The sequence below is a fragment of the Ambystoma mexicanum genome, chromosome 3p, assembly GCF_040938575.1.
Source record: "Ambystoma mexicanum isolate Mex_15411 chromosome 3p, UKY_AmexF1_1, whole genome shotgun sequence".
NCBI classification, from domain to species: Eukaryota; Metazoa; Chordata; class Amphibia; order Caudata; family Ambystomatidae; genus Ambystoma; species Ambystoma mexicanum.
Window position 1 is genome coordinate 714,221,656 of NC_090925.1, and position 24,870 is coordinate 714,246,525.

The following is a 24,870-nucleotide window of genomic DNA, read 5'->3' on the forward strand; positions in this document are numbered from 1 at the left end:
TCGTGAGGGGCAAAGATGCAAGCAACTCGTCTTGGTTAACCTTGCAAAGTCTTAACTGAGAACAAGTAGGGCTATGCCACAAGAGGTAAGTTCTCTTAGACTTTATAGTATATTTCATTGGAAGAAGTGGTTCCTGCTGGCCCCTGTTCCTCTACAGCTCTGCAGATCCTGGTGTTCTTGGGCCTCAGTCATGGGGACAAAACTGAGGACGTCTGGGGACTCATGCACTGCAATGGGAAGGTCATCGGCAGCAATGAGCAAATTTCAATAAACTGGCACTTCGGCGATTTAAGCTCCTCGCGTCTGACAGCAAATAGGAACACCACGGGTGACTGATACCACTTCAGACTTTCCTCGCGTCTGAGGTCCAGCAATCTGAGGTGGCTCAGGCTTGGTCAGTCCTGCTCCAGAGAAGACCGGAGGATCTTCCTGGTGCTCGGGTCCGACTTAAAAGCGATCCACTCGATTTGGTGTTCCTTTCCTTGGCACTTGGGTTCTAGCAGCAGCAGATGTACAGCCAGCTCCAAGAGGATGTCCAAATGAGTTCACTTTGGGGTTGATTGGTCCCACCAACCCAAGGGGAGAAGTAGTCCTTGCAGGGCTTCTCTAGTGGAAACAAATTTGGAGTTTCAGCACAGCAGCAGGGCGTCACCGGGCAAACCAACAGTCCAGGAGTTGCAGCAGGCGTCTCTTCCAAGTTCTTATTCAGATTCTTTCGTCAAGTGGTTGACTCTGCCTGCCAAGCCAAAAAGCCTCGCCTTTTTATGCAGGTTTCTCCCATTCATTCCAGCCTAGCTGTCAATCACACAGCAGAGTAGCTGTCCTTGCCGGACAGCCATCCGGCCAATCACCTTTTGGTTGCATTCGTGTAACAAAGGGAGTTGAGCACAGGGAGTTTCGGGCACCTCCCTTACTTCCTGCCCCTGCCAGACATACTGGAGCCAGAGAGGGGCTTCACTCGTGAATCCCACCAAAGACACAATGAACAAAGGGACCACACCTGGTTTGGCGCCCAGAGCAAGTCTCAAGAAGGACCTTTCCAGCAAGAAATGGCGAAAAAAGACTGGGGCCATTTTGACAAAATAGCCACCCATGGGTGCCTTAATGCAGCTACAAACACAGCCCACGGTAAAAACCCACTATGGTAGTCAAAAGTAAACCACTGGGTCCCGCCATTAATTGTAGAAGGGGTAATATTGTAGAAAGGGTTACATTAAAGATGTTAAATGAGAAACTAGACAAAAGGGATACTAAGTAACCCCTCCAGCACCCTATGGTAAGATATAGTTTGTGCTGGGTCTAGAAAGTTACAAAATGTAAGTAAAGTCAATTTCACTTTACTGCTCTTGGAAAAGTAGTTTCACCAAGCAGGTATTTAAAGCTTTGGGAAATGTAAGAGACTTCCCTGTGTCATGCCACTGAAGGTGCATTGTGTCACCATGTAAAGATGATGCCTATGGAGTTTGACAGACTCCAAAGTAAAAAACGCAGAGACCAAATCACAGAAAAATACATGAGAGAGTGGGAAAAAGGTCTCTCCACGTTCGTAATTAAATGTCCTAAAGTCCAGCAAAAGAGCCGGGCTCTCGAATGTAGAAGGGAATTGGCACATTTCTGAGAATTCTCCCTAACAGCAACATAAAAATGTTACATGAGAATGTAGGATAAGGGGCTACTAAGTTAACCCCCCAGCACTCCACATAAAATGGTGTGTGCTGGATCTAAAAAGTGTTGGGCATAATTGCATGCAGTACCCTCTGGGACCACTACACACAATTAGGCCTACAGATGATAGCCAAACCAACCTTTGGTATAAATCTACCACACCGTTTCTGGTAGCGATCTGAGCAGCCAGGCTTATCTCAAGAGTGAATGTGAGCAGTACAAGTAATTACACAGAGGACTTTCCATCACAGTGGTTCAAGTAAACACTTCTACTCAAGGTTTCTTGGTAAAACACGTTTTAATTTATTACACAATCATTTAGAAAACATTTCACTAGAAGAAGACAACTTAAGATTATATACCAATACACTTCAATACAAAACCTCGAGTTTTTGAGCTCCCCTGAAATAGGAGCCAAATGGCATTTCAGTTACTTAGAAGTAAGCAAAAGGGACAAGTTAAGTAGAATAGTTCACATATACTTCTTAGACCATAGGTGCACAACATACGGCCCGCCATGTTGTTTTGTCCGGCCCACGAGGCACAAAGACTTTCCTAATGGAGGGCTGCCCGCAAGCAGCATCGGCCGCCCTCCATTAGGAAAGTCTTTGTTGTCTTTCGGGCCGGACAAAACACTTGTCCTCATTGGCTCAGTGCACACGAACCACGCAGCTCCTACGAGCCACGTAGTGCGTGTGTGCTGCACCAATGGAGTGCCAGCACTATGGCAGGCATGGCCAGTAAGGCTTGATGCCGGAAGGCATTTCAGCCTTGCTTACCCAGCCGTAGTGCCAGAAGCCTCGCCAGCGTTCCAGCACATCTGGGTAAGTACGTGGGGGGGGCTGTGTGTGTGTGTGTCTCTGTCTGTCTCGGGTCCGTCCTGATGGTGTTTTTTGTTTTTGTATGTATGTTGAGATGCGGATGTGGGGGGTGTGTCGGGTGTGTTTGTATTTGTATGTCTGCAGTGTATGTTGAGATGCGGGGGTGGGGTGTGTGTCGGGTCTGCTCTTGAATGCGTTTGTGTGCAAGTGCAGTGTGTTGAGATGCAGAGGGGGTCGGGTCTGCTTGAATGTGTTTGTGTGCAAGTGCAGTGTGTTTTGAGATGCGGGGGTGGGGTGTGTGTCGGGTCTGATTGAATGTGTTTGTGTGCAAGTGCAGTGTGTGTTGAGATGCGGAGGGTGTGTGGGGGTCGGGTCTGCCTGAATGTGTTTGTGTGCAAGTTCAGTGTATGTTGAGATGCGAGGGTGGGGTGTGTGTTGGGTCTGCTTGAATGTGTTGGTGTGCAAGTGCAGTGTGTGTTGAGATGCGGAGGGTGTGTGGGGGTCGGGTCTGCCTGAATGTGTTTGTGTGCAAGTGAAGTGTATGTTGAGATGCTGGGGGGGAGGTTGGAGGGGTCGGGTCTGCCTGAATGTTTGTTGTTGTTGTGTGCACGTTCAGTGTAGGTTGAGATGTGAGGGTGGGGGGTCCGGGTCTGTATGCGTGCATGCTTGTGAGTTTGTTTGGTGAGTTGGGGGGGGTTCAGGTCTGTATGGATGCATGGTGTATGCATGTGAGTTTGTATGGTGAGATGGGGGTGGGGTCTGTATGGGTGCATGGTGTATGCTTGTGAGTTTGTGTGCTGAGTTGGGGGTGGGGAGTTCGGGTCTGTATGGGTGCATGGTGTATGCTTGTGGGTTTGTGTGCTGAGTTGGGGGTGGGGGGTTCGGGTCTGTATGGGTGCATGGTGTATGCTTGTGGGTTTGTGTGCTGAAATGGGGGGTGGGGGGTTCGGGTCTGTATGGGTGCATGGTGTATGCTTGTTAGTTTGTATTCAGGGGTGGAGGTGTTGGGGTCTGTATGAGTATGTATGCATGGTGCATGCTTGGTGGCATGGGGCATAGTGTTTGCTTGAGGGGTGGGTGTCATGGGGCATAGTGTTTGGTCGGGAAGTGGGGGCTATGGGGCATAGTGTTTGCTTGAGGGGTGGGTGTCTTGGGGCATAGTGTTTGGTTGGGGAGTGGGGGCCATGGGGCATAGTGTTTGCTTGAGGGGTGGGGGCCTTGGGGCATAGTGTTTGCTTGAGGGGTGGGGGCCTTGGGGCATAGTGTTTGCTTGAGGGGTGGGAGCCATGGGGCATAGTGTTTGCATGAGGGGTGGGTGTCTTGGGGCATGGTGTTTGCATGAGGGGTGGGTGTCTTGGGGCATGGTGTTTGCATGAGGGGTCGGTGTCTTGGGGCATGGTGTTTGCATGAGGGGTCGGTGTCATGGGGCATGGTGTTTGCATGAGGGGTCGGTGTCTTGGGGCATGGTGTTTGCATGAGGGGGCGGTGTCTTGGGGCATGGTGTTTGCATGAGGGGTCGGTGTCATGGGGCATGGTGTTTGCATGAGGGGTCGGTGTCATGGGGCATGGTGTTTGCATGAGGGGTCGGTGTCATGGGGCATGGTGTTTGCATGAGGGGTGGGTGTCTTGGGGCCTAGTGTTTAATAAAAAATTAGGGGTTGAAAATGCCTCCCGCCACGCCTACCGCCCCACCCACATTTACATTTCGGCCCACTATAGCCATCATGTAGGGTACTTTCGGCCCTCTGTCAAAATCAGTTGTGCACCCCTGTTTTAGACAGTGCAAATAGTTTCAGTTCACCAGAAGAGTTCAATTCAAGTCAATAGGCCAGGCCAAAGTCAATGGGTTAGTGTTCTGGATAGGAAAGAGCAGTTCTTGTATCAAATGGTAAAGTCTTTGCAAAAGTTCTCAGAAGTACTTTAAGCGAAAAAGAATCATATGTCGGGTCACAAGCTGAGTAGGCCTGCAAGTTGGGAAAGTTTCATGAACTTTCACTGCGAGAGTGGCGTTCTCTCAATCGGGTTGGCACAGTACCTTTGTATGAAGAACAAAGTGCAGCTGAAGACGTTTGTTCCTGGCAGGTCCTGCAGATCACACTGTTCCTGAGCCTCAGTCGTGGGGACAAGAGGGAGGACGTCGGGGGAACGCCTGCACTGCACGGGATCGTTGAAAAAGCAAACAAGATGGAGTCACTTCAGTTCCAGTAGCTGTAGATTAAAGTGCACAAGCTTGTATCCCTCTCCCTGGTTAATCCTAACCAGCCTTGGGAATGGTATCCAGGTGCTTACGAGTTGATTGGTCCCACCAACTCAAAGGAAGAAGCCCTCCTTGAAGGGACTTCTGTGACGAGATGAACTTGGCAATTCGGACCTGCAGCAAGGCTTCGCCAGGCAAACCAACGGTCCAGGTGTTGCAGCAGCTGTCCTATTCAGCTCTTCGGTTCTTTCGTTCCAGTGGCCGACTTTCCTTTCCAGTTCAAGAGATCTGCCTTTTAAACGGTTCTCCCGCTTTCATTCCAGCCTAGCTGTCACTCACCCAGCAGGGTGGCTGTCCTTGCCGGACAGTCAGCCAGCCAATCACGCCAGAGTGCATTTGGGTCTCCTAGGATACTAAGCACAGGGAGTTTCGGGCACCTCCCTCACTTCCTGCCCACCCCAGACACTCAGGCGCCAGAGGCGGTCTTCAGTCCTGAAGCCCGCCAAAGGCACACGAACAAAGGGACCAAACCTGGTTTGGCGCTAAGAGACAAACACTAGAAGGACCTTTCCAAAAGGAAACAGCGAAAAAAGACCGGGACCTGTTTAAACAAAGGGGCTTAAGGCGCCATCATGAAAAACATGGCTCCCGTTATTTTTAGCTACCGATGTTCGCGGTCGGGAAAAATCATGGTAGTTCGTTGTAAAACCACTGCCACCAGCCTTTTCAATAGAAAAGGCTAGCATTTGACTGCTGCATGAGTTTTTAGACACAGGGGATACTATGTAACCCCTCCAGCACTCCATTGTAAGATGGCGTGTGCTGGGTCTAGGAATTTGGAAAATAGTAATGTCAATTTCACTTTACATTCTCTGGGAAGCAGTAGTTTATGCCAGAGAAGGTATTTAAACCTTTGGGAAGTCTAAAAGTCATCCCTCTGTCACTGCGCTGAGGGTGCTGTGTAACGCACATGAAAAGATGCCTATGGAGTGCTCTAAAACTCCATAATCAAAGAACACAAGTCTAAACATCAAAACACATGAGTGGGGAAAAAAAGGGGCACACTCTTTCCATGAAAAAAAAATCAAGTACTCAAAATCCAGCAAAGTTGCTGGGGGGGTCTCTAAGGTGAAGGGAATTAGTACATTTATGAGAATTCTCCCTAACACAGTAACATAAAAATGTTACATGAGAATGTAAGATAATGGGCTACTAAGTAAGCCCCAGCACTCCACATAAGATGGTGTGTGCTGGATCTACAAAAAGAAATGGTAAGTAAAGTAAATTTCACTTTGGTTTTCTTGGGAACTGTAGTTCACACAAGAAAAGATATTTAAAACGTATGAGAATTCTAATGGATTTCTCAGTGACACTGCACTGAAGGTGCGGTGTGTTACCATAAAAAGCAGATGCCTATGGAGTGTATCAGACTACAAACAGTGAAAACACAAATTAGGTAATACACACCATCAGGTGAGAAGTTCTCACTCACTCCAGGGTTTTAAATAAAAAAGGTTATAAGTCCAGTAAAGTAGCTGGGGATCTCAAAGGTTGAAGGGAATTGGCACATAAATGTAAATTCTCCCCAACGGAGTGTCTAGCCTCATTCTTTTAATAATACAGATTCTAAATGATATATTTTATTTCTATCACGTTCATACACACTTGTTTCAGAGTGCGACAAGGCAAGGGAGGGGAAACGAGGGAAGACAAAACGATCTTACTAGGCCCAGTGACATTGTGAATGCGCTAGTGCACAGGAGGGGTGGAACGTGCTGAGCAATGGATAAAGTGTGAGGTTTAAGGTGCAGACAAGGGGTGTCAGAGTACAAGTAAGAGGACTGTAGGGTTACAGATACAGACTCCCAAGTGCAAGGGTTGCCAGGAGGCAGTGCCGGTGTCTGGCCGGGCAAGCACTTTTGCCCAAAATCGGAGGGTAGCCAGGTGCACAGATCCAAAGCAGACCGGATCAGCAGGGGAGAGGAACAGTGAAGGCAGAAGCAAAGAGGAAGGTCTTGAAGTGCTTCCGGACCCAGAGATGGTTCTCAAGTTTGAGTGGCAGGGAGGCTGTTCCCGAGGGATGTCCCAGCCGAGGAAAGAGATCTACCCCAACTCATTGCTTGCAGAAGCGACTAACCCTTGGGGACTTGGAGGAGCGAAGAGCTCGAGTGGGAAGGTATTTACAGAGGGAGAGTAAAGGTATTTTGGACCAAGGCCCCAGAAAGCCTTGTGGATAATGCAGAGGGTCTTGAATTTAACCCTTGCAACCACTGGGAGCCAATGAAGAGATTTCCGGGGCTGGAGAGATACGATCCTGGGGCTTGAGGCCAAGGACAAGTCGTGCAGTCCTGTTCTGGATGAGTTGCAGAGGGTGGTGAGTAGAAGCAGGAAGATTTAGAAAGAGGCTGTTGCAGTAGTCTAGCCTAGAGAGAACCAGAGCTCTAGAGACGTAAGCTTCTGGGGGAAGGAGAGAAAAGGAAGAATACCTCTGACGAGGTGCAATTGGTAGACTTCTTAGAGACGTCAGATATGAGCAGAGTAGGAGTGTGGAGTCAAAGATGACCCTGAGATTCTTAGCCTTACAGCTGGGAGCAGAAGAGGGCCAAGGGAGGCCAGCCAGAGAGTGGCAGGAAAGGGTGGGTGCAGGTGTACCGATGAGAATCTCTTACTGCCATTTAGGCAGAGATAATCGGTGGCACACCGCTCCTGGATGCCAGACAGTCCGAGATGAGGGAGAAGAGGAGCGGAGTGTCATCCGCGTAGCACAAAGTTGGAGCAGAGAGCGGCAATGCAGTGGGCAAGGGGTGCCATGTATTGGTTTAACAGCCAGCGAGAGCGCTCAGACCCCTAGGGAGCACCAAAGTAGAGGGTGCGATGGAGGAAAGGAAGGACCCAAGTTGAACCTGGGAGGGTCGATCCGAGAGGAGAGGAGAGGTCAGCCAGGCCAGGGCCTGATCAGTGATACTTGGGTTATCACAGAGACGGTAGAGCAGGATGAATGGTTGACCTTGTGAAAGGCAGAAGAGAGATCGAGTAGGATGAGCGCCGAAGGGATGGTTGGAGAACAGATCTTCGCGGATGTACATGAGAGCGGTTTCTGTGCTTCTGGCAGCTCTGAAGCCAGACTGATGGTTACAGAGACAACCAACAGTCTGTGTGAAGATTAAGATAGGAGATGGCCAGCTTTTCCAAGAGTTTGCCCAGGAAAGGAGTGATGGAAATCGGGCGTTAGTTAGCCGGGCAAGAGGGGTTGGCTGTGGGTTTTTTGAGAAGAGGGTGCACATGAGTGCTTCGGAAGGGGAAGGGGAAGGCTCCAGAGGTGACTGAATGGTTGGAGGTCGGCCAGAGCCGGAACAAGGGTGTCCATGTGGTCCTTGATGGTTTTGGACAAACCTGTTTTGACGAGACTTTCATAAATCAGACTTGTCTGGAAATCTTGTCGGGGGAGAACAGAGGAAAAGATGAGGAGGGGAGGAGAGGCGCCTGCTGGGGGGGCCAGAGGTATCGGAGAGAGGGGTTGAGGAGGGGTTGAGGAGGGGTTGTGGAGGAGGAAGGCAGACAGACGGGACATCCTGGGTTTTTGAGATTAAATGAGAGGCCCAGGGCCGTGCAAAGGGCCTGGGAGTAGACAGGAGAGATGGAGACTGCAGCATGGTTGGCCAGCTCCTTACAGATGAGTTTGGCTGAGTTGTTAAATGCCGCAAATATGCAAGCTTGGATATGGGCTCTTTTTAGTGCAAACAAGGAGACTGTATCATTGCCTTTGGAGCAGGCAGCAGTCCAGTTTGTCGGAGGATGCACAAGAAGCCATTTCCTCTAAGCCACCCTACACTTGCGTTTAAGGGTAAGTAGGTCAAAGTTGTACCAAGAGTTGCACTTTGCTTCGTCGTTCAAACGGATCATCATGAAAGGGGCAAGAACATAAAGAGTATCAGAGATAGAGAAGTAGAGCTTGGAAAGGGCTGTCAGGATGCGAGTCAGCCGGAGGTGGAGGAGGGGGAGAGAAAGTGGTAGCGAAAACCTCAAGGTAGGTCGAAATATTGGCACTGGCTTGGCCTGAGGGGTTGCGAGGGAGAGATGGGAGGAAAATAGTGATCACTCCAGGAGAGGAGTGGTCAGAGGGATAGAGAGGGGAAGGGCGTGAAGCGATAAGAGCATCCCGAGAGTGTTCGGCAGAGCGAGTCGGGCCATAGGGGAGAATAGAAGAGTCTCAGACGTCACAAAAGTCCAAGCATCTAGATGGATGTTGAAGTCTCCAAGAAAGAGGAGTTTAGTGGTCGAGGCCAGGAGGGAGGAGAAGTCCGCCCACTCAGAGTTAGGTGGAGATCTGACCAGGTGGTCGATACAGTAGCAACGGTAAGATGGTAGCCAGGCGAGAGAGAGCCTACAGATGAGGCATTCAAAAGAGGGGTAGGCCTGCATAGGAATGACAGTCAGATGCTGAATTATAGATACATCAAAAGAGCCATTTTCTGGCCATTGCAAGCTAAGCGTATCGTTTGCCTGTTTGTGCCATGAACTGTTAAATACAATTGCCCCTAACGCGTATGCATCTCGAATGCCAGGGTACATTCTGGGTGTGCAGGCTCACCAAATTCTAAGTCGTTCGCAGATCGAGCGCAACGAAGTCCAGACCAACATTTACAAAGTTTACTGGGACCAGGCATCATAAAACCTTAGGATTTTTCCTGGCCAAAGAAGGTATTTGCAAATCTTTTCGGTTTAATTCCACCAACCCAGTCTTACCTGCCGAACAGCTATACTTACTAACAAAGTTCTGTCTCGGTTGCTCTGGGTGAAATATCACGTCTAATTTTAGAGCCCCATCCGGGAGAGGGTGGCTATGGAGAGAAGTCTGCCGATGGAGGCTAGTGGCGGCTGCGAGTAAATATGATGGCAGATTCTCTGCAGAAAAATAGGTTGATTATCCTCCAACCTCGTGTCTCCAGGAACTCCTCCCTAATCGAAGCAACCACAAGGTTAGCACTGTTTTCTTTCTTATGACCAAAATATATCTTTCTTCATTTGACCATGACAGCACCTTAGTCTATATTACTCCGCCCACTTATTTCTTGCGTATAAATCATTAACATTAGCATCTAATTGTCCACAAAATCGCATTGCTCACCCAATGACCTCCACATAATAACAAGGTGCCTTAGAACTATCTAGACCATATTTGTATTTGTCAACACTTGACAAAAACACGTTGATGGGCAATCCATCAAAATTTGGGAATTACTATACTCTTTCAGACATGAATAGTATTCCATAACAAAATGTGATTTCCGATAAATGGAAATGGTTGTGATTCTATATATATTGCTGAAAAAATGTCTAATGAATATATTGAAGAAAATAAGTTACATGTACCCTAATTAGGTTATCTGTTTTATTATTTTTCTGAAATTTAAGAAAAAAATTATGCCCCTGATGATGAAGAGTAATAACTCGAAACACGTTGGGCCAACAATATAATACATTTCTTTTTCTTGTGATAAAAAGAAAATTGTCATTTGAATTTTTATTATTCAACTCTCTAATTGTTACTTGAAATTGATATAGTTTCACTAAAAATATTGGTATATTGCAATGGTAGCCACCTTACACATGTGTATTACCATGCACAGTACATACCACGCACAAGTTACTGGTTTGATTTATTCAGACATTTGACAGTGTGCAAGGGGCGGGAGTTCCCCACTAGGGAACACTTCTTTTTACAGTTTCAAAATTGCAAGGGGAAATTTATTTTGCACATATACACTCAAGCGGACTTCAGGTTCATCCACGGCTAGTATTTCATGGAGAAGTGAAGCGCTTGAATAGTACACAGCTTCTCCTTTTATACAATAAATGAATCGGCAAAGGTCATTTTGTTATTCATTTGCAAGAGAACACAAATATGTTCAGACTACATGCATAATAATGCCCTAATCCACAGAAGGCAGAACAAATTGCATATTCAACAGATGTTATTGTTAAACAACTTTACTTCTGGCTTTAATTACAAGCGCGTTCTGCCAGTTCACGGACAGTGATTTATGTTTGAGGCCTTAAATACTGAAGCCACTTGCTCCGTTCCAACAATGGTCACCCTATTTGTACAACCTTTAAAAAGATACCTTTCGTGTGTTTAGCAGAGGCTGAACACTATAATTCGGTGTGTAACTAACCTCGGCTTCGTGCAGTCAGCGTTTACATCACATTTAAAGAAGAGACTGGAGCCATATTGGAACAGCCTAACCTACTTCGCTAGCTGGAAGGACCTGTCCTCAATGTTTTAACCTAATTTTATCAGTGAAGGCCAGACAGCTAAAACTTTCCCTCTACACCGTCTTTTTTTGTAATGACTGACGGAGGAAGCCAAGAACACATTTCTATTATGTTTCTACTAAATGACTGACAATGCGACCCCATTTTAAATATTACTAAAAGAACTGGATTTTGATTGCTTAAAAGGTATTCTAACACTGACGTACACCGGCTTCCACAGGTCCAGTCCTTTTGCAGCTTCATGCCCACAGATGTTTTTGCAGAGCAGATGGTGCATCTGTCTTTTCATTGGACAGCCAGACCTTAAGTTTTGTTGTCTGTTCCCTACTAATGTGAGCAGGTAGTATACATTTGACTAGGTGCTATTCCAGAATATTCTCATGTTTGCCATCCATCTGGCAGTTGGTAGGTCAATTACTTATCAGGGAAGTTTCGGAACGGCATGTTCAAGCCTTGCATGCAACCTGCCTGGCGGGCTAATCCACGCGCCTTTGTGTTAGCCAGTGCATTGGACACTGCATGTACCCACTAACAAACACCCCTCACCCCTCCCAGGTCCTCTTTCGGCTCTTCCGGGGCACCCGAAGAGCACGCGGGCGGCAGCGATGCAGGAGCACATAACTTTGCGTTTCCAGTTAGCCATTATGTCGAACCTTGCTGCTCAATTTAAAATCCTGCCACTTCTCCAGCATGGGGTCTGGTATGGATTCACATGCTCATGAATATTCCCCATCGTCAGGCTGGGAATCCTCGGTAAAGAAAAAACCAGTATCAGTTTCGTTTCTGATCTGTCTTTCGTAGTAATAACCAATCACTGATCTCTGCGTCATACTGACCACAGCCAATGACTGCCCTCTACCTAAGCCCCGCCTCTGGCAGCCATCTTCAGATTTTTACCGCACGTTCATGTGTTGGGATCCTCGTGCTATTGCTCTCGAGCGTTAGTGCTATTTTTTTTCCATGTTTTTTCTCAAAAACTTCGTTTTTTCGGTCAAAAGAGCCTCAAGCTCCACGACTCCATCTGAGCAACGGGGACCCGTGTCGGATTCGTCTGCGCCCCTCAAGGGTGAAGATTTCGTCGAGCTACGCTTTTGGAGGACTCCAGAAGTTTCTCAGGCCCGGTCATGGCCCAGGAGAAGGGAAGCTCGACGCCCGGAAAGCTGTTCAGGGTCTGCCCTGGATGCCAGCTGCAGAACGTCTTCAAGGAGGACGAACACTCTTTTTGTCTTTTCTGCCTACATGAGGACAAGACGCACGTGGAGAAGGACTGTGTGTTTTGCGGCAACATGTCGGAGCGGACCATGAAGGACCGCCACCAACGTCTCGCCAACTGGCTAGAAGGGAAGAGCCCGTCCGGCGAGAAGAAGAGGAAGAAATCCGAGCGGTCTGGGGTCCAACATAAGGCCAAGCACCGCGAGTCCGCTGGCACCGGGAGCGCCGAACGGTCGGGCTCTACGGGCGCCAGGCAGGGCACACCCTCCCCGGCACCATCAACCACGAGCCAACGCTCTGGGTCGGGTAAGAGGAAGGCCGAGCACCCGGCGAAGCTCCTGGAGAGGCCCCGGTCGAGCTCGAAGGCCCCATCGGAGGGGGAGCGAGGCAGTGTTCCCCCCCCCCCCCTCCTCAAGGATAAGGCGGTGAGTTCACCTAAGGTGGTGAAGGCCTTAATCCATCCGGCCAAGCCCTCTAGCGAAACTGTCGCGGCGGCCCTGGCTCAGCCTGTGGAGGCTACACCAGTGGTGGCGACCTCGGGGCTCAGTCTCCCTGCCACCTCGGAGGGAGTCCTCTTTTGTGCCCATCGATAGGACCCCCGTGAAATCCCCCGTGGGGAAGAAAAAGGGGGGGCAGGGCGTCGTCGTAGATTCGGCCTCAACCTCGGAGGAGGAGCTGGTCGAGGTCTTAAGCCACGGCCTCGGCGTGGAAGAAGACCGGCCTATCGGGATGGATCCCGACGCAGGTGACGACGACATCGTCGAGGGTGCCGACGGGGCCCCTGATCGCCCGTCGGATTCCCCTCTGCCAGCGCCGCAAGACAACTCGGCAGCCATTTTGTTGGCTATACAGTCCTTATGCTCAAGAGATAAGGACGAGACTACCGTTGCCGACGGAGGAACCTCTCCCGTCGGGGGATCCTGAACCGGGACCTTCTGGCGTTCCCCTGCCCAAGAGAAGGATTCACCCTCCACCTCCTTTTCAGCCGTCGCGCACCGTCCAGCCCTCCTCCCCGTCCACCCGAGGGGATGATACGGGGACTGACACGGCAGCGACGGGTACGGACGACCAGGTATACGACGAGGATCTTCCGTAGTCCCCTCCCACCAGGGCTTCTCCGCCCGACGAGATTGGTTCGTTCCACTCCATGATCGCCAGGGCATCCGAGCTTTTCCAACTCTGCCCTGAGGAGAAGAAAAAGGAAGGATTCCTTTATCAACGGCGCGAGGCCAAGAGGAAGACGGTCCTCGCGGTGCCTCTACTGGACGACATTTGGGATGAGGGCCTCGCCCTCCTCAAGAACCCTTCCACTACGCCAGCTAGAAGAGACCGGTACGAGAAGAAGTACCGGGTCCCGGACGCGGCCCCCCCTGTGCCTCTGAGCGCAGCCTACCCTGGACTCCGTCGTCTCCGCGGCGGCCAGGAAGAAAGCGGGGGGGGGGGGGTGCGGCCTCCACATCGACTTCCCCACCGGACGGCGAGGGAAAGAAATTGGACACTATGGGATGCAGGGTCATCTCGTCTGCAGCGACGACGATTAAAGCGGCCAACGCCTTGGCTATCGTGGCCCGCTATGACAGGGAGCTATGGTACAAACTGGCTCCCCTACTGGACTTCCTACCGGATGACAAGAGGGCGGATGCCCTGGAGATCCTACAGGAAGGTGAGGTGGCGTTGGACCACGCCATCACTATTGCGACAGACATCGCCGACACTGGGTTTCGCCAGTTGGGCAACGGTGTGTGCCTTAGGCGGCGTGGATGGCTCAAGGCTACGGACTTCCGTCAAGACGTACAGACCAGAGTCCTGGACATGCCGTTCGATGGGAACAACCTGTTTGGGAAAATGGTGGACGATTCCCTTCAGGCCATTAAAGCGGACACTGACGGCCCGGGCCCTTGGGGTTCTGCAGCAACGATGGACGCCCTTTCGGAGCAGCGGAGGCAAGGGCGCCTCCAAAGGTTCCGGCGGCGGTTTCTCCACCTACCGTCAAGCGGCCCGCTCGTCGTCTCAGGAGGCCTACAGAGGACGAGGCAAGTCTGGCGGACCCCGCCGTCGTCGCCAAGGAGGTCAAGGCGGCAAAGCCTCGTCGAAACAGGATTGAACCGACCGTGGGGTCGGGCCCTCACCGATGCACCCCGGTGGGAGGCCGGCTGGTGAGCTTCGTCAGCGTGTGGGAGTCCATCTCCACCGACCGTTGGGTGCTGGACGCTTTAGCCCGGGGCCTCGCGCTCGAGTTTCAAAGAAGGTGCCCGCGCGTCCCCCCCGTGGCCAGAAAAGAGCTTCACGTCCCTCCGCTTCTCCTGGAGGTAAGGGCGATGCTCAGGAAGGGCGCCATCGAACTCGTCCCAAAGAGGCTTCGGGGCTCCGGAGTTTACTCGAGATACTTCCTCGTGAAGAAGAAGACGGGAGGATGGCGCCCCATCCTAGACCTGCAACGTCTGAACAAATTCATCAAGGCGCAGAAGTTCCAGATGGTCACCCTCCAGCACGTCCTGGGTCAGCTGGAGGAAGGAGACTTCCTGTCGTCGTTGGATTTGGAGGATGCCTACTTCCATATTCCCATCCTAAAGGGCACCGAAAATTCCTCCGGTTTGTGGTCCAAGGGCGTCGCTACCAGTTCAAAGCCCTCCCCTTCGGACTACGGACGGCACCCAGGGTATTCACCAAGTGCCTTGCACCGGTGGCGGCGCAGCTGCGCCGCGAGGGGATCCACGTCTACCCCCTACCTGGACGACTGGCTCATCCGGGCCAAGACGAGGGAGCTCGCCGTGGAGCACACGGCAAGGACCGTCCAACTTCTCACGGACCTGGGATTCTCCGTGAACTACGCCAAGTCCCACCTGGTACCCGCGCAAAACGCACTGTTTCTGGGAGCGAAGCTCGACACAGTGTCCCTTCTGGCCTCCCCGTCGGAGGAAAGGACCAGGTCCATCCTGGGCAAGGTACAGCGGATGTTGGCTTCCGACGCGGCCAAGGTGAGGTCCATCAAGTCCCTCCTCGGAATGATGTCTTCTTGCATCTACCTCATGCCCATGTGCAGGCTCCGGATGCGCCCGTTGCAGGAGTTCCTGGACGCGCGCTGGAGCCAAACGACGGGCGGCTTCGAGGAGAGGATCACACTCGACGAGAGTTTCCGCCGCGCGGTCCGGTGGTGGGGCACCCGCGCGCATCTGACGGCAGGCATGGACTTCCAGACCCCAGACCACCAGGAGACAGTGACCACGGATGCCTCCCTGGAAGGGTGGGGAGCGCACACCGAAAATCTACACGCGAGAGGCCTTTGGCTCCCGACGGAGAAGTCCCTCCATATCAACGTCCTGGAGCTCCGTGCAGTGTTCTGGGCCCTCGGGTCCTTCCTTCCGTCCCTCAAGGGCAAGGTGGTGAGGATCTTCACCGACAACACCACCACCATGTTTTACATCAGGAAACAGGGCGGAACCAGGTCCCCAGCACTGTCCAAGGAGGCGCAGGACCTGTGGCATTGGGCCATCGCCCAAAGGATGTTTCTGGTGCCGTTTCATCTGGCAGGGATAAAAAACACCATCGCAGACTCACTCAGCAGGGAGCTGCGCTCGTGCCACGAGTGGGAACTACGGCAGGATCTAGTGGATCGCCTCTTCCGACGGTGGGGCACACCCCAGATCGACCTGTTCGCGACGGCGACGAACTCCAAGTGCCGGAGGTTCGCCAGCAGGTTTCCCCAGGCGAGGAGCATGGGCGATGCTTTCTCGTTCCCCTGGGAGGGCCTGTTCCTCTACGCGTTCCCTCCTTTGCCACTGCTAATCCGGCTCGTCAACCAGCTCAAGAGGTCACGGTGCAGGATGATCCTCGTCGCACCTGCGTGGCCGAGGCAGATATGGTTCCCGGACCTTCTGGACTTGTCAACGTCCCCGCCAATCAAGCTGCCGGTGGACGCGGATCTACTCTCCAGGGAAGGAGGCGCCATCCTCCACCATAACCCGAAATCGCTGAACTTGCAGGCCTGGCTCCTGCAGCGCTAGAGTTTGGAGGATACGACCTACCGGCCGACTGCAGAGAGGTTCTTGCAAAGGCCAGGGCGTCCTCGACTCTTAAATGCTACGGACACAAATGGAAGAGGTTCTCTGTCTAGTGCCACGCACAGAAGATTAACCCTCTACGGATTACGGCTCCCCAGGTACTGCCGTACCTGCTGACGCTGGCCAAAGCTGGACTGGCACACGCGTCCACCAAGATTCATCTTGCTGCGATCTCCCGATACACCAGAACCACGGGGCGGGCGTCCTTGTGGTCTCATCGTCTGGTGAAAGAGTTCATGAAGGGACTGTTCAGATCGTTCCCGCCGGTGAAGGCTCCGGCCCCGGCGTGGGAGCTCAACGTGGTGCTGACCAAGCTCATGGGACCTCCGTTCGAGCCTCTGCACTCGGCCCGTTGAAGTTTCTGTCGTGGAAAACAGCGTTTCTTGTGGCCATCACCTCCGCACGACGGGTGGGAGAGATCCAGGCCCTTTCCTGCAAGGCCCTGTACTTGACTTTTCACGACACGAGGGTAGTGCTCAGGATGCACCCCTCCTTCATGCCCAAGGTACCGTCAGACTTCCATCTCAACGAACCCTTGGTGTTGCCTGTGTTCTTTTCGTCGCCGGCTGAGAGGACTTTGCACTCGCTGGATGTGGCTAGAGCGCTGAAGTTCTACGTGGACCGCACGAAGTGTTTTCGGAAGACGTCACAACTCTTTGTGAACTTTGGACCTGTCAATCAGGGGAAGGCTCTCTCGAAGGCTTCCATTTCCAGATGGCTCTCCGGCTGTATCATGTACTGTCATCGGTTGGCAAACCGACCGCTGCCTGGCCGTCCGAGAGCCCATTCCACCAGAGCGATCGCAGCTACCACGGCGTTCCTTTCTGGTGTGCCCCTGCTGGACATATGTAGGGCTGCTACGTGGAGGTCGACGCACACCTTCACGAAATTCTACTGCGTCAATCGGGATTCCAGGGAGGAGTCCAGGGTCGGCCAAGCAGTGCTGCACAACCTGTTCGCCTGAGGTGAGCCTGGTGAGGAGGTAAGATTTGCTTAATGTTGAGTTTGATGTAATGCTTAATGTTGAGCCTTTGCCACCTCCCGTGGTTGTGCATGTGTGTACTGCTATGTATTCTTTATTCATGAGCATGTGAATCCATGCCAGACCCCATGAGGGAGAAGGAACAAGTTACTTACCTGTAACTGTTGTTCTCCAGCATGGGTCTGGCATGGATTCACATGCGAACCCTCCCGCCTACCCCTCTGCGGCTCTTCACTTGGTCATACTGCCACTTCACGTGCTTCCAAAATCTGAAGATGGCTGCCAGAGGCGGTGCTTAGGTAGAGGGCAGTCATTGGCTGTGGTCAGTATGACGCAGAGACCAGTGATTGGTTACTATTACGAAAGACAGATCAGAAACGAAACTGATACTGGTTTTTTTCTTTACCGAGGATTCCCAGCCTGACGGCGGGGAATATTCATGAGCATGTGAATCCATGCCAGACCCATGCTGGAGAACAACAGTTACAGGTAAGTAACTTGTTCCTTATGCTACAGGTTCTTTATACCTTCCAACATGAGCAAATACTCGGGTGGTACAGCCTTATACTAGTGGAGTTTTGTATTGTCTCAGCTGTATGCTTTTACTAGTCCCTCAATTGAACTTCAGAAAAACTGTCCTAACGCTGCGAAGGTTGTAAAGGGCGATAAATGCCATTTAAGAATGGCACTATGAAGTTAAATAATGAATGAATGAAGGATACGTGGCGTGAAAAGCAGCAAACCTGCTAATCCAACTGAATGAGGATAGCAAAACTGCTAATATTGACTACCGAACTGAAACGGTTTGGCTTTAAAGCCGCCTTTGAGAAAGCACTTACTCAAACTCAGTTTTCTGCATACTCGCCCTCCTCTAAACAAACACCACTCTTCCGCACCACAAACCACACACACTTCACCCAACTAGAAACTAAAAAGTACACACAAAGCACCCATGCACAACCATATCTTGACTACCAACCAAAAACGCAACACCACTCGGTGACTTTCAAACTGAAGCAAAGGTCTCTAGCTCGATTTCCTCTCATTCCTGCTACCATAAAACCTCCTTCCATCGCAGAACCACCGGAGCGCCAAGAGACCACGCAAGTGGCATCAGTGCGCGTACAAGGCCACATAATCAAAAGAAGCTGTTTGGTCAAGCCTTTTTCAAGGACTGGTTTGCCTAGGTTTCAGCCTGATGGCACGGCTATGCCAAGATTTCTCCCATTATTTGCTCCTAGTCGCATTTGAACATTTCATACATCTGTTTGGCCCAGTCCCTGGAAACCAGTGGGCATGTTGGAAGGATGTGGTCGCTGAACGGTCGTATTGTGTCAGCAATCTTCAATTAACTTCAGTACAGTCCAAAGTTACTCTGGTCACCCCATGTTCCAGGAGGTAGTATCCCATTTGTGTGGCGCATGGGACTATGGACTAGAATCACAGTGAATAACTAGTCCCCCCGCAACCACTGCCCCAGGAATGGTTAAAATGGACGGTGGTATGGTGGAGGGGTTTAAATCATTCACTTTCTTTTCACCAATTAAGGTCTGAATGTGTCTGATGTCCAAACTCTCTTCCAACTTCCCTATTTTATTTCTTTTGCAGGCAATAGTAAGGATGGAGGAATATTGCCACGCTCCCTGTCACTAATTTTCAGCAGCATTCAAGATCGTCTGCACAAAGGCACTGACTTGAAGCCCTGTCTCTCCAGTGAGGTGGTGTGGTTGGACAGCCGACAGGTCCGCCAGGAAGAGCTGAAGAAGGCAGCGCTGCTCTCCAACCTCCGAGAGGTTTGACTGAAGTTCTGGGATCTAATCTAGTGCAAGTGTGCTGTGTGTATAAAGTAGTGGAGAGCTTATGGCGACCTCCATAGCTTTCTCTGCGGCTCAAAAAAAATCATGCAGCCCATCTGGAGTTCTATAAATTATCCACACATCAGATTAAGTGATGTGGGTGGTGAAAATAGGGTGTTCGCCGCTACTCTCTCCACATTCTGTGGTGGTTATCGATGCATTGCTGACAGTTTTCAAGGTCTATAGTTGTGATACATATCTTTTTCCATGATTCTGCTTACACCTTTCCTTTGCATGTTTCAGCCTTGTTCTCGCAGGTAGGTTGTGGGAATGAGGGATGGTAGCTGTGTGTGTGTTCTATTTTATGCGGGTGTGTGCAGGTCTTCTATCAACAGTATAGAAGACTCCTGATGTGATGCAAATTAACAAATACTAGGTGTTGGGGGATTCTGTCAAACACTTTAGCAAGCCCACCTTGGATGAACAGGTGGGGGGGGGGGAACCACCCCTTCGGTTTAGTCTGAACTAACCAAAGATTTGGTAGCAATGGTTGAGCATCCAGGCATAGTAGGCCTAGTCTTGGAGGGAGGAGGGCTGTCGTGAGGTGGACACTTAGTTCAATGAAACTCGTACACACTAGAAGTTGCATACAAAATAAGTATTTATATACACTAAGGCTTGTTGCATTCCAGTAAGTACTATCACACAATAATATAATGTGAGAAAAGTTGCAATTCAGAGTAGCAATAATGGTAACAAATCTCATAATCTAACCTCCTGAAATATATGCCCAAACCTTTAGTCTTTGATAACTTTGTATAACTTTAGCCTATTTTAGAAAGTCCAACCCTGTCTTAATTGAGTCTCAAATTCAGAGGGGACAATGGGACACTAGTGACTTGGGGCCGTGGTAGACAAGGCAAGAAAGCATATTTCAGGGATCAAAGGAGCAGAGTCCAGCAGAAACTCTTCAGGTTTGCAGGTTGTGAACAATCACGTTTACTTTGGCAAGGACATATAGATATTCCCTACCCGGATTGCCCCAAGTCCAAGTGTCCTAAGGCAAGGTAGAGCACAATAGGTTGTCCGCTATAAGGTAGGACCTGGTGGGTGCAAGGATTATGCAGCACCCAGAAACACAATGCAGCAAGCCCCAGGTAAATACCTATGAGCGGGACAGTACCTTTACAATGAAAAATATGTCAGAGGATCGTCCCCAGGGTGAGGCGACAGCAGACCCCCCAGTTTGGGCTTCTTGGCCTAGGCGGCTGACGGACCTTTGGAGGGATAAGACGGATGCACTCTTGCAGTGGGAGGCCACACCGTTAATCTTCACGACACTGGCATGTTCGAGGGATGGCAGGTTGTCTTGAGACTGGTTGGGCCCACCTTTGCAGGGGCGGAAGTAGTCTTCAAGAGATCCTTCTGTCACTCTGAATTCAGGGTCTGATCTGCGGCATTCACAAAACGGCTCTGGCGGTCCCTCGAAGTTGCAGGGACACCCTTCTACAAATTCCTCTCCAGATCTTTAGTCCAGTGGTCGACTTTCAGCTCTAGGACCCTTGCCTTTTATGCAGGAAAACTGGCTGAGCCCGCTGATCGCCAGACATGCTTTCATTCAAACTTGCGGAGGTGGCTCTCCAATGTGGACAGATGGCCCGCTAGGACAAGCTGGTTTCAGGCAGGCACACCGTTAGGCCATCGTTTCTGGAGCCCCATGAACCTTTTGGTTTCCTTTAAACCTGAATAAATAACTGATGATTGGAATGATGTTGCTCACTGTTGATTTGCTTTCACAGGAAGAGCTGTTCACGCCCCTGAAAAGGAGTCTTGGAACAGAGCCACCGCCTGGTACCAGCACGAGCTTCGACAGTGGGGTGGCTGGACTTTCTTCCACTAGTCATTTTGCCACCCAGACAACGAGCCTGCTGGAAGGTAGGGGGTTATGTGCCTCTATGGTTGAAGCTGACTGTGCATGGTGGCAAGGAGTCGACCAAGTGCATGTTTAGTGGTTGCCTCTTGTTGCTGTTTGGTAGGACTGTATTGCCAGGGCTTTCTTGGCCATCAAAGACAAGCCATTCCCAATGACTGACATAACTCCAGGAAATCCGGCAGCTATGCTGAAAATGGCGTTCTCATTATTTGCTTAGAAGAGGACCAGTTCCACTTTTTCAATGACCAAGTACATTGCCAAAACTTTCAGTGTGAACCAGAATGCAGTTGCCTGTATTTAGGCATTTGAGTCTGTTCGCTCCTCCAGTAGTTCACTAGCTAGGACTGTCTCTAACCCATATAAACGCACAATATGAGGCCAGTCTCTAGCGGCCTGTGCAGCTAGCTTGCTTTGTCCTGGCCCATTCACATAAGGGTTTGCTTTTCTATGGGGGGGGGGGAGGAGAGGATACTGATTGGGAGCATATTAGCTACTTGACATTGGACGTTGTACTTTCTCCTGCATGACTGGCCTTGCACACACATACATACACACCCCTACTTCTCCCCAAACTACCTCCTTCCCTCTTCATTCGTGCTGCTGCCACCCACCCCTTCTGAATGCGCTGTAAGCGCATGCGTTCCCCGACAGGACGCTGTTTGTCTGAAGCGGCCTGTCGGGGGAATTTGTGAGACCTTTTTATTACAGGTAGCCAGTCTCCTTGAGTTTTGCATGTTCCGGTCTGCCCTGGTCGTCTTTACTCATCTACTGTCACTGGTCTCCAGATTCTAGCTCTCGCTGGGTGTACTCTGATGCGGTCTCCATCCAAGATCCAGACGAGACGCAGTTCTCCATTTGGGTCTCCTTTTTCGAGATTTACAATGAGTTCATCTACGATCTGCTTGATTCCGGCCCAAGTAATGGCAAGAGGCAGAGTCTGCGGCTTTGCGAGGATAAAAACGGAAATCCATATGTGAAAGGTGAGCAATTGTTGGACACTGTAAAACTGAAGGCAGTGATGGTCATGGAGGGAGATCTGTGATGTGGGTTGGCAGAGATAATACCGCTACCTTGGAGGTCGGGCAGTGGGGGGGGGGGGGATCATTTGTAGGAGAGGACAAGCTCATCATGGCAGATGTGGGAAGCTGAGAATGGAGCGAAGTACTACATGGGTGCTTAAAAAGGAGGCTGTGTTAAGTGCTATAGCTGCATATCTAGATGAGGGGGTGTGGGGGAGGGAGGGGAATGGGGAAGTAACTGGTTGAACCCGGGCGTTGGGTGGGAGATTTTATAGGCTAATCTGAAACAGTTCTGAGACCCAATAGTGTGAGGGTCCATTATCTCAACTCTGGTTGGGAAAGGTGGAATGGGGTGATGTATTGCTTCGTATTAAGTGAGGGTGCAGCTGTAGGCTTCCCAATGCAATGCTTTTTTTTAAGCTGCTCTTCTTTTTTTCCAAGACCTGAACTGGATCAATGTCTGTGATGCTGATGAGGCTTGGCGGATCCTCCGTGTTGGACGGAAAAACCAGAGCTTTGCCAGCACCCACCTGAACCAGAGCTCCAGTCGCAGGTAGGGGGAGTTGTGGGGGAGTGCGGGGGGTGGTCACGACGGGAATCTGTAGTTTCAACACTTGTGAGTTCCTCTGCATTTTGTTTAACTTGTTTTGTTTGAGGCGGGGTGGGCAGTGTGTGAGTCGAACTACATTCAGGGGGGAAAAAGTACATTCTAGGCAATGCCTCTCACCTGAACTAGTGCTCACGCTGCGGATAAAAGGGACCTTGTAAAGCTGAAAGGAGCTGCCGATTGAGAGTATAGGAGGGAGGCTTTGGGAGGGTCCTCTTACCTGCTTGAATAGAGCAGAACTTGGAAGGCTGGGAAATCCCACAATTGGGAGGAAGGAGGTTGTGTGCTGGAGCCACAAATCCCAGGTGGCAAGACATCACGGACTGGTGGTTTGCTAAATTGGGAATTTATTCCCAAGTCCATCTCTGAAATGTCTCAAAGCTGCCAATTGTGGCCAGGAAGACCCTGTCTGTGCCTTCCGTGACTGGTGGGATCAGCTAGTCCTGTGTCTTGCATTGTTGTCCTACCACGGGTGGACTTCAGAAGTCTCGGGACCCTACTATGGACTGACAATTCCCTGACCAGAGCTTTTCGGCTGCAGCCAACAGGTTGGAGCTTGGGATTTTCCAGTTCTTCAGTTTGTGGCCCAGGAAAATCATTGGGTGCTCATCCTCTGGCCGGGGCCTGTATTGTGCCGCTGCCTCTGACTGTGCCTGCTGATCCGGGTTTCTTTGTACCTTTTCATATGCAGGTTTATTTGCTTGATAAACTTGTGTTGACAGGCCTTTATTCTGTTCTCTATAATTTTATACCATATGTTTGTTGCCCTACTTCACTCCTGAGAGGCATGCATTGGTTGTTTGCCCATTGCTACCACACTTGAGCTGCTGGTTTATCAGGTGTTCAAAACCTGGCTAGAATCAGGGTGGTTGTTTCTGGGCATGAGCAAACGTCTCAGGAAATTTTATCTTGACTGTAACTGCATTCTGACTATAGGGCGTGCAATATTTGATTGGGGACGTGGCTGAGCAGTGCTGTGATGAATTCAGTCATGGGGTAAAAAGCAATGTGGTTGTGACAAAGATGAATTGTGTGGTTCTCCAGCATGGGGTCTGGCATGGATTCACATGCTCATGAATATTCCCCGTTGTCAGGCTGGGAATGCTTGGTAAAGAAAACATCGGTATAAGTTTTGTTTCTGATCTGTCTTTCTTAGTAATAACCAATCACTGATCTCTGGGTTATACTGCCCCCAGACAATGACTGTGCTCTCCCTAAGCCCCGCCTCTGGCAGCCATCCTCAGATTTTTACTGCACGCTCAAGTGTTGGGAGTCCTCTTGTTTAGCTCTTTTACTGCGTTTTCACGCTTTTTCAGGAGAATTTCTCATTTTTAATCGAGCCTCAAGCTCCACCGTTTCTACTTCCGATAACGGGGACCCGTTTCGGAATTTTCTACGCCCCTCAAGGGTGAAGTTTTCGTTGAGTGACACTTCTTGGATAATTTCAGAAGACCTGAGGCCTACCATGGACGCGGCCCAGGACAAGAGAAGCTCGACGCCCGGATCCAAGCTGTTCAGGAACTGCCCTGGATGCGGGTTACAGAATGTTTTCAAGGAGGACGAGCATTTGAGATGTCTCTAATGCCTTCATGAGGACAAGACTCACGTGGAGAAGGACTTTGCGTTCTGCAAGAACCTATCGGAACGGACCATGAAGGATCGTTGTTCCCGCCTCGCCAGCTGGCTGGAGAAGGGCTCAGCAGGTGAGAAGAAGAAAAGGACAGAGCGGTCTTCTAAGTCCTGTGAGGGCGCCCCGGCGACGGGGATCCAACAGAAGGCTAAGCACCACGAGTCTGCGGGCACCGGGAGCGCTGAACAGTCGGACTCTTCGGCTGCCAGGCAGGGCGTGCCTTCCTCGGCACCATCAACCACGAGCCAACACTCTGGTTCGGGGAAGAGGAAATCCGAGAACCCGGGTAAGCTTCTGGAGAGGCCCCAGTCGATCTTGAAGGATTCAGCCGAGGGGGAGCGAGGCGGTGACCCTCCCCTCAAGGTGAAGGCCTCAAGCGCGCCCAAGGTGGTAAAGGCCTTGATTCACCCGGCTAAGGCCTCTATCGAGGGAGTCGCGGCGACCCTGGCGAAGCCTGTTGAGGCTACACCAGTGGAGGCGACCTCGGGGGCCCAGAGTTTCCCTGCCACCGTGGAGGGAATCCTCTTTCCAGCCCATCGACAAGACCCCTGTGAAGACCCCGATGGAAAAAGAGGGGGCGGTGGCCATTACGGACACGGATTCAGCCTCTCAGGAGGAACTGGTGGAAGCCATGAAGAGCCTCAACGAGCGGTTCGAGAAGGTACGATCCC

At 50.9% G+C, this 24,870-nt stretch overlaps 1 protein-coding gene across 2 annotated transcripts in view; it reads left to right on the top strand.

The window, feature by feature from the left end:
* KIF20A (kinesin family member 20A) overlaps positions 1-24,870 on the top strand; it is a 298,199-nt gene that overhangs the window by 153,612 nt on the left and 119,717 nt on the right. For both annotated transcript variants that reach the window (XM_069651561.1, XM_069651562.1), the window contains exons 6-9: positions 18,823-19,007; positions 20,810-20,945; positions 21,729-21,923; positions 22,404-22,515. In XM_069651561.1, the coding sequence (XP_069507662.1) occupies positions 18,823-19,007; positions 20,810-20,945; positions 21,729-21,923; positions 22,404-22,515 (628 nt within the window). The remainder of the gene's footprint in view (positions 1-18,822; positions 19,008-20,809; positions 20,946-21,728; positions 21,924-22,403; positions 22,516-24,870) is intronic.